We start from the raw sequence: 14,062 nt of genomic DNA, 5'->3' as shown, positions 1-14,062 counted from the left end.
TGCTGTACATAGTGTACGTATGTACTTTTCTACTAAGCAAGAAACACGCCCCATAAAATCACGCAACCCTGCTTCTTTGCTGTTTGGAAAACGCCATAGCGTAAAAGCCGAGTTTATCTGCAATAATAACTTCCAACAATATCGCAAATACATACTATCTATGATTACTTTGCTTTTTTTACCGTGCCCATTTCTGTTGCTCCTTTTGTATCGCGATACCGTGGTATTTAACGTGGCGTTTTTTCTACACTCCGAAAGACTGCGTATAGACTCAAGGTAATAGTGGCCGGTAGAACAACTAAAAATACGAATTAACGGTAAAGAAGGAGAAAAAAGGAAATGAAAATACATTTCGTTTGCTTTCGTCTGCGATATCGGTCCTCTGGAATACGACTGGACGAGAAGACCAGGAAAGTTTCGAAAAGCCAGAGGTCTGTTTGCGTAGTGCTCGACACGCATATAGTGCGCGGCACACTTTGGTTCGGGCAGGAAGATACGAGATACGAGGCTCGAACGGATTCGCATACTACTAGACGATGTTCCTTTCGTCCTCCTTGGTCCCCTCTCGTCTACCTCGCTGCATCGCGTTCCCGCGCTCAACCAGCACGGCAACTTCAGTCTCGCTCTCTACCGTCTGCATCCTGGAATGCGGTTGTTCCACTCTACACCGACGCTATACACCAGCTCTCCTCTCGCTTCCAACCGAGTCGCGTACGCAACAATGCTCGTGACATAAGAAATACAAATCGGAAGAAAGAGACTGCTTCGTCGTTTGTCATTTTCTTTTCTTTTTTTTTTTTTTTCTTTTCGTCTAATCAAACTTCTCGTATTTCTACGTGCTCGAAATATTCGTACGTTTAACGCGGTAATTGCGTCGATCGACGCAACGTCACGGAAGTAGGCTGCTTCGTACCGGTCGTTTGTTGAATTCGTCTTCGACATCGCGAAGATCCGGCGGATCTGCAAATCCGCTGTCTTCGTAACGAGCGCATCGCGACCCTGGCGATCTAGGAGGATGCATCGTATGTATGCTGAAACAGAGTGGTTAGCGCGTTTTCGCTACTATTTCGTTACTTTCGATCTCGGTTTCTGATCGCAACAGGCAAAGAGAAATTGCTCGTATCGCGTACGAGCAAATATCGATAACGTTCTTTTCTATACAACGCTGTAGTATCAGTTATGGCACGTTTCTCGCACGTATTCTCCGATATGTGGAAAAAGAAAAACCGAATCCGACCTAAGCAAACCGACATTATCGTCTATGAAAGATAAACCGAAGATGGGGCTTTACCTTGTACATCTGGAAGGACTGGTCGTATCCAATGGCTCGTCGTATCGGCGCGACAGCATGGTGAAATCACGATGTGCCGCTACTGTTTTTTGCAGTCGCGAAATTATCTCGTAATCGGGTGTGCAAATTGGTTCCGATAATAATTTCACCACGGAAACACGGAAACTTTGCAGCTGAAGGAGGAAACCGTAACGATTGAAAAATCGAAACCGCGCAAGCTCGCGCGATGTCAAGTTCGTTGGCAAACACCTACTTACCTGGGATTCCCTTTTCGTCATCTCGGAAAGATTTTGTTTGACTTGCGCCAGCTCGTCCCTAAGCAGTTGCAACGAATGGTCGCTGATGGATCTTTCCTGCTCGGCAGTTTCGCTCGTTGTTCTCATTTGTTCTTTCAAGAGGGTTAATTTTCTGTTGCATCGAGTTCTCAGCATCTCGCTCTCGACCAGCCGTTTTTGAACCTCTTCTATCTTTCGACTGCGTTCCAAAGCCGCTATCTAGTTTTCAAACATCGACTCTCACCACTCTGTGTGTGTATGTGTGTGTGTGTGCGTGCGTGCGTGCGTCGTTTAGCGCGGTAAGAGGAAACAAACAAGAAGATTACTTTGTAATCCGCGGCTTCCGTCAATTGGGCGCTTAGCTCGCGATTTCTTGACCTCTCTTCCAAAAGTTGAACTTGCAAGCGATCGGTTTGTTTCGACAATTTCTTCGCTCTTGAAACGAACGATTAGTCGTCAAGGTGGAGAAACGCTTTGCAACGTTTTCCAATTGCTACCTATATTGCGGAAAAGCGCGGTAAATTCGCTGTACGTGTACGTACCGAAGATTCGCTTCGTCTCTCTCGCTTTGCAGCAACGATTTCATTTTCACGCTGTCCTCTTGAAGCGATAATTTTCTGCGAAGGAGATCCAAATGAAGATCCCGGCGTTGCAATTGCTCCCGAAGCGTCCTTACGCGACGCTGCAGCTGATACACCACCGAGGTCTAAGTAGCAAGGGAAACAAGAGAAAGAAGAACTGACAGACGCGTGAACTGTGAATAGAATTGCGCGTACGATAATAAAAGCGTGTTATGGTCGCGACAGAAATAGCGTTCTCGAGCGTCGTCGTCGCGTCCCATGCGAAATGAAATTCAGAAAATTCGACCATTTGGTAAATCTCGCCCGCCAATTTGGCTTACTTCTTTCATAGAAGGAAGCTCGTGGAAGGATCGCTCGCGCCGAATCCTCGGTAAGATGGTGTAGTCGCAGCACGAGAACTGCGCGACCGCGGAAACCGCAACATTTGCGACGCAAACAAACACAGAACAAACGAGACAACACATTAGCAATTTGATGGAGAAAGTGAAATCGAACCTCGAGTCAGTCGGATATCTCGTATTTTTTACCTTATCCACTAATTTGTCGGTTTCTAATCTGGCCAGTTGCTCGGCTCGTATCAGAAGCGATTCCGTTTGAAGATCGAGACCCATTTCCTCCGAGATCTCGTCCAATTGCATCGCTTTTCCTAGTCGGTTGAGAAACGTTACGAACTGGAACAATTCGAAACGCACGATACGTACGATCGATCGAAATCACGTCGCTTTAAAGCTGTCGCGTTACACGTGCGCGCGTACATCCGTACATGTGCATACGGTTACCATTTGTTTTTCTCTGCGCAGAGATTCCTTCAACAGCTCGCAATCGGTCAACTCGGTTTCTAATTTGCGAACTTTATTCCCCAGGTCCGATCGTTCGTCCTCGAGATTTCGCATCTTCGCCACAGTCGTTTCGATCAATTCGCCCTGCCGAGTAGTCGATTCCGTCGCCGCGTTTACCTTGTCTCGAAGCTTTTGAATCGCCTAGGCAAGAGGAAAGATTCGTTCAACGAATTACGAATTTTCCGTTTCCACTCGACGCTTGCGTGCAACGGGGCACGTTATCAAACGTCACGTCCTTAGATAATAGGAAAACGAATAAGAAATACAAGAGCCTGATCTTTGTTCTCGGCCAAGATCTCCCTAATGCGATCCTTAATGACGTTCTCGTGAGACTCGATGAATCTGTTCGGACCGCTGACGAGCGTTGCCAACGATTCCAAAAGGTGGCGTAACTCGGTTTGCACGCGCTGACACTTTTCGTCCCGTTGCGTCAGATCTTCTGCGAAGAAGAAGAAGGAGGAGAAGAAGGAAAAGAAGAAAGAAGAGAAGACGAAGAACGAGAAACGCGAAGAATATATTCGCCAAACGAATCACCTCGCAGCTGTCCGATCAACGCCTCTTGATTCGATATGTTTCCGGTCGCGTTGCTTATGCTTCTGTTCGCGTTTAACAATTTATCCCTCAACCCGTCCAGTTCCCTTTCCGCCACTTTGTATCGCATCTCCAGGCACTCTTTGTCCTGGCAAACAAGCGATCGAGATCTCTGAGTTCCGTCAGCGGCAAATTTCGCAAGCACGCGCCTCGAGAGATAAACGGATACCTGTCTGAGACGATCCAAGTCGACCAATTGCGAAGATACTTGACGCTGAAGTTGTTCCTTCTCGGCTACGGTACAGTCCAACGCATCCCGGCAGCTTCTAAAGTCTACCTCGGCGGTAGTCAGTTGCGCTTCGATGCTCGTATTCTTCGCGCGAACGCGATTCGCTTCTTGCACCAGCTCCTCCACTTTGTGCATCACGATTTCAGGACTAGGATGAACGGTTTCGCGATACTCGACGCTCAATGCGTTCGCCAATCTCCGCGTAAATTCCTTTATCGAAAGAGCATATCGACCGTGTAAACGACAAATCGATCGATCGCGATAAAATCGGCTTGGAGTTTGCGGATCAAACCTGAAAACTTGAACGGGCTCGTTCTCTCGATTCGATCTCTTCCGACACGGTCTGTTCAAGCTGACGTATCTTCTTCTCGTATTCCCGATTCTTCTCCTGATGATACTTTAAATCTCGTTGCAAGGAACACAGCACGGTCTCGTTCCTTCCTTGGCTCGTATAAAGATTCCTCTCGCGTTCTTCCAATTCCTAAACCGTCGATTAGAGAAAGAAGGAAGGTCAAATATTACCAACTAAAGAAGCCGAAAGTGACCTGTATGCGTTTCTTCAAGCTCAACACGATGGAATTCTGTCTGGCTGCTTGTTCGCGAAGTTGTTCTGCCTCTAACTGCAACTCGGCTATTCGTTGATCTCGGAATCTCACGAGATTCTTCGTTTCTTGGAGCTAGGCGCCAACATACTGCCGATTATTATTATCCGACTATCGCATCGCCGATCAAAGTCAGATGGAACAGGTTTACCTCGGACATCAACCGGTCGCGTTTATACTCGAGTGCTGCTAGCTCGCTCCTCAACGTAGTCGTTAGATCATGGGTCGTGGCTTCCTCCTCGACGATCTACGGTAACAGATTCAAAAGCTGATATATCAAATATATCTACTATCTAGCGATATCAGGGAACGGCCATACAAGCGTCGCTTTATTCGGCTTTTATCTGATTCTTGGAGTCACTCGACGAAGCTTCGTGAAACGCAATGTGCAAGCAGCGTTCTATCTTCCGCTTCCGATTTTATTTCCGTGCGATCGCTTCGACCGTGCACGCTATGCCGCCTACGAACGCGTTGTCTGTCCCGCGTGATCGTTTCTAGTACGTTGGAAAGTATTCGAAGATTTATGTCTTAAGTTAATGTCCTAGCTCCCGAGTAAAAAATATCCGCGTCGATTTCGCGTTTCGATTCGTTTGGATCGAAAGATAACGGTTTTTTCGAATACACGACGATGAAGCTCGTGTATTTCGTCGATAATTTCCTTTACAGCCACTCGCTATTATCAGATGCTCTTATCCGTTTTAATAGGAAGCCTATGCCGTGGTAACGGCACGATTGTCATAGACCAGCAAAGATTTACAGAAACATACTGATTTAATATTTCGCGGCTGCGACCACGAATGCGCAAGAAACCGAGTGCAGACGAGGGTGAACGAGGGAGACAGGGATAAAAGCGTACGGCGACAGGTAGAATCGATTGTATGCAGCAACGCTATGGCAACCGAGGTAACCCCTGGCCACTCGCGTGCCAGTCAATATCTACGTTAAACAAACGCACGATCCAAGTAATTGGACGATCGCTGACGAAAAAAAAAAAAAAAAAAAAAATAAGCAAATTCGATTTCGATCATGATATCGTCAAATCGGCTAATTCGAAAATAAAATACAATTTGTTCGATCGTGTCGGTTGTTTATCATCGGGCGTACTAGCCGCTCGCGTAGATCGCGAGTAATCGTAATCGAGGAGGAAACGAGTTCGACGAATTGCATCCCGTACGTACGCAACTAGTCGTCGTTCCCCGTCGATAGTCTCCTTCGAAACGAAATCCTCGTGCAAAATGTGAACGACGAGCGGTTTGCGATTGCGTTGACATCGACAAAAGCGAAAACAAACTATCAACGCGAATGTTTACGCGGTAGGAAAAGAAAGTGCGTTTGACGAGAAGAATTTGCTAATATGTACAGTCATTCCACGTATGTATGTATCTAATACAGATATGTGCAAATAAACGGGTGCGTCTAGGCTCTGTGATAGATTTGATGTGACGCGAACGAAGAACACCTTTCGAGGCGATGATATACAAAGCGTTTGGAAAATCCGAAGGTCCTCCTCGGTGGCCTCCTTTCCTTCTTCCGTAGCTTCCCTCGACTCCTCCGTTTCTCTTCTTTCTTCCTCGCACGACATCTTCCTCGCTGCTCTCCGACTCTCGAAACTTTTCAGCTTCTACACTATACATACGTATACAACTACGCGATCGTTCCACGTTGCGCGACCACTTAAAAAGAAAGATCTGCTTTCTTCATTGACATTTTATTAGAAATTCTTCGGAGTAACGAGGGCCTCCGAACGCAACGTTCGAGGGTGTAAAAGCGTTTCCAACAAAGAGGACGCGTCGATGCGCAACGAACCGTCGTTTTAGCATCCCCTTCGCGACGCCGACTTCCAGGCAATCGAATTTCATTGATCCCTAGAAACTACCCTCCGTCTTTTTCAACTCCCCATCTCCGATAAATATCTCCAAATATTTTTTAACATTACTCTCTCTCTCTCTCTCTCTCTCTCTCTCTCTTTGTAGAAAGTGTGCCATACAATCGCGTTTCCATAATATTCGGCGGTATGCAATGTCATATCTTTAGAGTATAGGTGAATTGGCAAGATTAAACTTTTCTTAATTGCACTCTAAAAGCGATATGCCCGATCGTAAGATTACAGGTAGGAATTATAAGAAATGATAAGCTACTGCTACTTCGTAAGAAAACTGGCTGATAACATAATCAATTCGCCGTTAACGAAGAAACCGTCGATCGTCTCTCTTCAACGATAAGGTTCCAATTTTTAACGGTTAAACGATTATGTTAGTCGATTGGAATCAGCGTCTGTATCGACGAGTGCGAAATTCGACGATCGTTCAAATTGTATCGTAATAATCGTAATTTAAATGGTCGAAGCTAATTTCCATTCGCGCGATCTCGATAACTAAAATACTCCAGTCGATTCGTCTATGAAGCGATATTTATTGTACGTTGAACAATGACAGATTGAAATACGCCTGGCAGACTTTCGATGCACGCATTACATAGATAACGATCGTTCGGACTTAACGATTGATTCGGATTCTTATCAAGTCAAACGTGTTATATCTCCAAGTGCGTGCTGCCTACAATACATCGCTTGCAATTATACGAACAGAAAACTATGAACATTACGATAAACAACATTTACCGTTACACGTAATTAACGCCGTGAATCTTAACAATAAATGGAACGTTTAAACTTTACGAATAAATTTTATAGTCACGTTCGGTTCTTATCGGTTGACTTTGACCAATCATTAGTCGCAATTCGGGTATTAAAATTGCACAAAAGGACGTAAAATTTACGCGCGACATTTATGGCTGTAATAACATTGTATCGCAATAGTAAAGATGATCGTGATTGTACTGATCCGTTGATAGGGGACGATATTTTTGTTAAAATTAGTTTTAGTGTTTGCGTTCGATTTTGTAAACGCATTTGAAACGCTGTAATTGTGAGAGAAGAAAATACGAAGACTACAAATGTATTACTCAGCAGTTCACTTATCTTACATCAGCTATGACCCTGAACCGAATGTGATAACTGTTATTATATATTACATAATTATCTTGCTGTTAATACGTATATACTTTCTTTTTGACATTAGGTATTTAGAAATCGAATGGGATATGGAATTTTTCACAGAACCTCGTAAAAATACCAGTCATTGGGACCCTTCCAGGCAACAAGGTCGATTAGTGAACAGTTGTTACGCGAATTGCAGATATGTTGCGCATATTATTCATCTAAATGTAAAACTCTAAATATAAAATAGAATACGATTTCTTAAACTAATATTCAAATAAAACAATAAGTTCTTTGCAATTTAACAGATATAACATCGAGCGAACAATACCTGTTCTCATAGTTAGAGGTAGAGTACGATACAGGGATACGTCACAGATGATAAATCGTCCTTGATACACTTATCCTTATAAATTCTAAATGCGATGTAATGTAATGTATAAATGTAAATAAACTAAGTAACATGTAAATTATATCGTAAGTCAGAGTAAGGGATAAGAAAAAAGAGTTAAATGGTTACGGTTAAAAAATATGACAGGTATAATTTGAATTGGCGCGCGAAAATTCAAGTAACAGGAAGCGAAGTACATGCGATATGGCTTCTATCATTACGCCACCTTTCGTTGAAATAATACTGTCTTAAATTATGTAAGAATTGCTGGTAAAACAGAAGAAGGAGCACAATGAACTAGATTAAATTAACTAAATTCTAAATTATAGAGACATTGACTAAGTACAGGATGGGTCCGTCGTTACATGGGACTTCGTTCGGTCGTATATGTACACAGTACATAGTTCTGAAAACTGCCGTGGAAAGGGTAAAGTCCTTAACGCCGAGAGTTTACTTTAGAAATCGACCACCACAGAACGCTGGGAACAAATGGTTAGGATTTTGTATTTCATGCCATCCTTCGATGAAGGCAATAACTATGATCGAAGATAAAAAATATAAACTAAAAACCACATAAAAGGTACAGAATAGACGTGACATTTAATGCTTTTTCGTATCCCACGTTTTGGGAGTCGCCTGATATCCTTACTATTTTCGGATCACATGCGACGTTATCGATCGAGCATGGTACTTGTTCGAATAAAAACTAAAGTCTTGTATAAAAATATAAATAAAATATAAAACAGCGTATGCAATCGTAAAAAAGTATAGAATTCTATTCTTCTATTATACTTCAGACAGCATACACACTGTCAAAATAATAAATTATTGCAGAACAATATGTAGATGATTCGATTAATTACTTTCAAATAAAATTGTAATTTCATACATCTGAAACATAGAAATGTGAATTTTGTATGCTTCCTATTTTCATCTTTGTATACTCAAATCAATTATTAATTATGTATTATCAAGTATAGGTAGTCTGACTTACAATCGGAAATTCGCAACACAATTTATCAGTGACCCAACAGCCAAATTACGTCTAATGGTAAAATCAAAAGACTAACGAAAGAAATAGAGGGAGCAACAAAAAGAGCAAAAGATGAACAAAATTTTATGTCTGTAGCTAAATACATACATCGGTCAAGCACCCAATCTTCATTAACATACTAAAACTAAGCCTTGAATTGGCAAAAATCGCAAAATCTCGAATGAGTTGGCGGTATGTGCATTCGATGCTCTAGGTTGATGGTAAAACAGCCTCAAAAGGATTTAAGTACACGACCCTTTCTTTCCGAGAACTTAATCGAGAAATTATGTTCTTGGTACAGCAATTTCGTATGATTTAAATTTTTTGATCACAATTTTTACCCGCAAAATTGTAAAAATATATAGGAATACTACAGTAAATAAAAATAACCAAAAATTTATCAAAATAAGTTATACAAATTTAATAAAAACAACATGTCAATACCAATTGATTGGATCAGTGTATGAATTGATAAATACGAAATTCAAAAATTATTCAAATTGTATTGTAATAATCGTAATTTAAATCGGTAAAGCTAATTTCGATTTACGCGATCTCGATGACTAAAACACTCCAGATGATTCGTCTATGAAGTAACATTTATTGTACGTTCAACAACAACAGATTGGAATGCGCTTCACAAACCTTCGATGCGCGCATTAGATAGATAATAATCGTTCAAATTTAACGACTGATTCATGCGATCTTCTTATCAAGTTAAACATGTTATCTCTTTAAGTGCGAGCTGCGTGCAATATATCACTTGTAATTATACGAACAGAAAATTACGAACATTGCATAAACAACATTTACTGTTAGACATAATTAACACTGTGACTCTTAACAATAAATAAAACGTTTAAACTTTACGAATGAATTTTATAGTCACGTTCGGTTCCTATCGATCGACTTTGACCAATCATTAGTCGCAATTAGGGTATTAAAATTGCACAAAAGGATGTAAAATTTATACACGACATTTATGACTGTAATAACATTGTATCGCAATAGTAAAGATGATCGTAATTGTACTGCTCTGTTGATAGGGGGAAAATATTTTTGTTAAAATTAATTTTAATGTTTGCGTTCGATTATATAAATACATTTGAAATGCTGTAATTGTGACAGAAGAAAATGTGAAGACTACTCACTTATTTTGTGTCAGCTATGTCTGATCCTGAACCGAATAGGATAAATGTTTTTATATATCACACAATTATCTTACTCTTAACAGGTATCTACGTTCGTTTTGATGTTAGGTATTTGCAAATCGAATGGAATATGAGATTTTGTATAAAACCTCATAAAAACATTAGTCATTGAGACCCTTCAAGGTGGTATGATTGGCAAGTCAACAGTTGTCATGCGAAGTGTAGATATGTTTCGGATATTATTCATCGGAAATGTAAATATGTAAAATAAAATACGATTTCTTAAATTAATATTAAAAAAAAAACGATAAGTACTTCATAAATTAACAGATATAACATTGGACGAGCGACATCTGTTATCATACTTAGAGATGTACGATGTAGGCATGCGCCACAGATGATAAATCTCTTGATACGACTCACCGTTTCAAATTCTAAATTCTAAATCATAGGAGCATTGACTAAATACAAGATAGACCCGTCATTATATAGAACTCCGTGTTTCAGATTCTAAAATACCAACCTTGGCAAAATCAGAGTGTCTCTTACACCCTCCGCAATTTACAACGGCGTACATAGGAATTAGGTATAATGTGTCCATCAAGACTAGGTCGTAAACGTAAACAAAATTTAATTACTGCGGTTGATACTCAAATGTTACCTGTTGGCAGTCGCAGTAATCAAATTTCGTCTACGTTTACTGCCTCGTCTCGTTGGACAAACTATTCGTACGTGTTATGATTTAATTTGATTAAATAAAGTCAATTATTTAGTTGAAAGCATAAATCATGTTTAGTTTGAAATAAAATTATATTTTTAATAATTATAATAACAGGAAAGAGAGAGGAGGAAGAAATGTGAAAATAAATGAAGAGAGAGAGAAAAAAGGAGACAAAATGTAAAAAGAGACGAGAGAAAGGTAAAAAGCTATGAGAAGGAAATGAAATAAATTATACTTTGTCTACAATAATAACAAAGAATGCAAGCAACTAATAATGTTATCATAACCACTCAAACCTCTATTCACGGTCATATAAACACGTCTCGACACTCATATGGCGAAAGCATAAAAGGAACCATCCGAGAATTGAGTCGTGAAAAATCAACATGGAAAATAAGGTTTACGTTTTGCGCATCCATGAAATGCTATGAACGTTTCAGATAAAAACAAAAAGACTCTATTCATCGTTGTCTTACATGTTAATTTTTCACGATTTGTTTATATGACCATATGTATACTTGCATCGATAAAATCACACACGATGTGAAAATCGTAAGATTGGACACGACAAAACTGGCACGAGTGGTTGAATGTCAAGTCTATCCTGTAGTTACAATTAGTCAACGGTAGAGGGCGTGATATGATAAAATTTCTGATTTTTCGAACGCAATCAGTTTCAGAACGCATAACACCAATTTCCATAAAATATCATCTCGTCTCTAGTAAAAATGTGTACAAGTGTGTCATCTATACTAGTATTTTTTCTATGATACTAGTGTCCTAAAGTTTTGATATGGGCACATTATACACGTTAATATGTGGTTAATATTGTTTAAAATCATCTAAAAACTTATATAGAAGCTATTTTCGTTTTACATAAATTGTACCAGATGTTGTTTCAGTTTTGTCACGTGGGTTGCAAAACTAAAATTAATGCGACATTTTTAAATGTTACACGACACTATGTAAATAATTTTGCCTTCCGCCTTACTTTATCTAGTATGTTTATAATTAACCACTTATAAATTTTAATTTAGGCAAGGGCGGTAGCTAAAATTCGACGAAAAGGGAACGACGTCGCTAATAATGAAGTAAAAGATGAGAAAACAAAAACACCAATAATAAAATGTAAAAAGCAGATGTATGATTTTTACGAAGGTGATATATTTTCCAAAGAAAAACCGATATTGGCCAGTCAGAGCTGGAAAAACAGAAAGTCTAAAGGCGATCATTTCTTTATATATCCTTACAACAATGTATTTTTTGTTTATAATAATTTGTATCTATAGCTATATTATTGTAATTCTTTTACCGATCGTAATTAATTCTTCAGGACGTTGTGGAAACAAACGAGGAAGTTGGTTCTGAAACATTTCAGGATCTTGATGTAAATGCTTCTTTATGTAATAATTTAGAAGATTTAAATATATACGAACCTTTAGAAATCCAAAAGCTTGGAATACCAAAAATTTTTCAAGAATGTAATGTATTAATAGCAGCAGAAACAGGATGTGGGAAAACATTAGCTTATCTTCTGCCATTGATAACTAAAATTGTGTTATGGAAACAAAAAGAAGAGCAAAGAAGCATAAATAAACCATTAGGATTAATCGTAACTCCTTCAAGAGAATTAACAGTACAAATCGGGGTTTGTAGCAATAATTTAATATAATCCTTTCACTTATGAGAAGAGTGTTTAAAAAATATATTCTTTTTCTTAGTTGCAACTAATTAAGCTATCTAAGCACCTTAATATTAAAACAAAGATAGTCACTGGTGGGAGGACAAAAAAGATAATATCGGATCCTCCTGTGGGGAACATTGATATTCTAGTTTGTAGTTTTGGAGTTGTTAGTAAATTGACAACATTTGGTATATATGATCTCGCATTTGTAAGATTTGTCGTGTTAGACGAAGCAGATTCTTTGTTTCATTCTTCCTTTGAGACAAAGCTAAAAATATTTCTGAGGAGAATACCGGTATGTAGAATAAAAAAATAGATAAAGCATTCCATGAAATAATTATGCACGATAATACTTCTTAGTAACTACTTTAATTTGTATAGATTGGGTATCATCAGTACGATACAACTGAGAATGAATTTCCTAAAACAGCCCAACTCGTTTTAGTCTCTGCATCAATTCCGTCAGGTCTTAAAACTGTGCTGAGCGACATCATAAATGTAAGTAGTATCCGAATTATTTGTAAAATAATTTCATTTTAAAGGATTATAATAACTTGTTTATAGATAAATTCTTTGGAACATGTAACAACGGAAAAATTACATAGAATACTGATTCCACAAAAGTTTGTAAGATTAATTCCAAGCCAAAAGCCCATAGAGCTTGTGAAATATGTAAAAAGCAAAGTATTAAATAAACAGCGTGTAATTATATTCAGCAATCGAAATAGTACCTCCTATTGGATTTCCTTATTTTTACACGAATGCGGTGTCAAAGTTACAAATTTAAATGGCGATATGCCATTACATGTACGACGAGGAAAATACGGGGAATTCCTAAATGGCAAAACAATGGTGTTATCTACAACGAACGGAGGATCCCAAGGTTTAGATACAATAATGGTTAATCATATCTTAAATTATGATTTTCCCTTAGACACGTCCAGCTACATACACAGGTATTCAATTTAAATAAGTGATGATCGTTCTAAATTCTAAATGCTCTATTTGAAAAAGACAGTAAAGTATTACACATTTTATTTAGATGCGGTCGAGCTGGCAGAATAGGTACCATAGGTGCGTCCAGAGTAACAAATTTTATTTCCAAACCGGGCGAAATCGTCGTAGTTCAAAAAATTGAAAGGGCAGTTAGAAAAATGAAACCAATACCTGTGTTTAACCTTCTGGATAGGAAAGACGAAAAGGAAGAAGAAACAGAATACAATTTTACAGAGGAAATGATCGAAGATCTAGATGAAGTCGAAAATATTCCATACTGAAATTTATATATTATGAATAAAAAAAGGACGTTTGCTTGTTATAAAATTTGACCACTTTTTCAGTCACTTCTATTATTTTCTTTCCATTCTGTCTATTTTCGTGATACACGTTCGCTGATACGAAAAGTCTTCTGTGAAGCCTTTGCAATGAATGTGGATAGGGTCGAAGAATCTATCCAAGTGTCATCGCCCTTAAACCTATTCAGTTCTATTAAAGGTTCGACTTTTAACAAAGTTAGTAAGAAATGTTTGTTAACCCTACGCTTGGTGTTGATTTGTTTTATCTTTGAAATTTCAAAATTTTATGTTTTTGGTTCGAGAAAGGATGCACCCACACATGTGTTTCCATTCATCCGTCGATCCAATGTTCCGTCATGTCCGGCGACACCCACACTGACC

The 14,062-nt window shown here is 39.0% G+C and overlaps 2 protein-coding genes across 5 annotated transcripts; one reads left to right on the top strand and one right to left on the bottom strand.

The window, feature by feature from the left end:
• Positions 1 to 349: 349 nt before the first annotated feature.
• Positions 350 to 6,316, bottom strand: LOC117205585 (coiled-coil domain-containing protein 170). 4 transcript variants are annotated; one of them, XM_033444154.1, is made up of 16 exons: positions 5,868 to 6,316; positions 4,560 to 4,655; positions 4,352 to 4,483; positions 4,099 to 4,287; positions 3,747 to 4,016; positions 3,521 to 3,665; positions 3,253 to 3,425; positions 2,927 to 3,127; positions 2,675 to 2,818; positions 2,468 to 2,545; positions 2,109 to 2,272; positions 1,893 to 2,001; positions 1,549 to 1,785; positions 1,292 to 1,464; positions 914 to 1,031; positions 350 to 641 (listed from the first exon to the last, which is right to left on the bottom strand). In XM_033444154.1, exons 1-16 carry the CDS (start codon positions 5,988 to 5,990, stop codon positions 615 to 617), a joined length of 2,379 nt encoding a protein of 792 aa, XP_033300045.1. In that variant the 5' UTR covers positions 5,991 to 6,316; the 3' UTR covers positions 350 to 614. The 4 variants fall into 4 exon arrangements, with proteins under 4 accessions (XP_033300045.1, XP_033300063.1, XP_033300073.1 ...); XM_033444172.1 differs by having other exon boundaries at positions 3,253 to 3,422; XM_033444182.1 differs by lacking the exon at positions 2,468 to 2,545 and having other exon boundaries at positions 353 to 641; positions 5,868 to 6,313.
• A 5,137-nt stretch (positions 6,317 to 11,453) lies between these two features.
• LOC117205326 (probable ATP-dependent RNA helicase DDX28) lies at positions 11,454 to 13,897 on the top strand. Its single transcript, XM_033443629.1, has 7 exons — positions 11,454 to 11,667; positions 11,740 to 11,958; positions 12,036 to 12,350; positions 12,424 to 12,681; positions 12,768 to 12,884; positions 12,951 to 13,342; positions 13,429 to 13,897. The coding sequence occupies exons 1-7, from the start codon at positions 11,593 to 11,595 to the stop codon at positions 13,661 to 13,663; spliced, it is 1,611 nt and encodes a 536-aa protein (XP_033299520.1). The 5' UTR covers positions 11,454 to 11,592; the 3' UTR covers positions 13,664 to 13,897.
• The last annotated feature ends 165 nt before the right edge of the window (positions 13,898 to 14,062 follow it).

The sequence above is a fragment of the Bombus bifarius genome, unplaced genomic scaffold (assembly GCF_011952205.1).
Source record: "Bombus bifarius isolate JDL3187 unplaced genomic scaffold, Bbif_JDL3187 scf7180000007966, whole genome shotgun sequence".
Lineage (NCBI taxonomy): Eukaryota > Metazoa > Arthropoda > Insecta > Hymenoptera > Apidae > Bombus > Bombus bifarius.
Note: the sequence above shows the minus strand (reverse complement) of the source record. Positions and strands in the feature narration are given on the sequence as shown.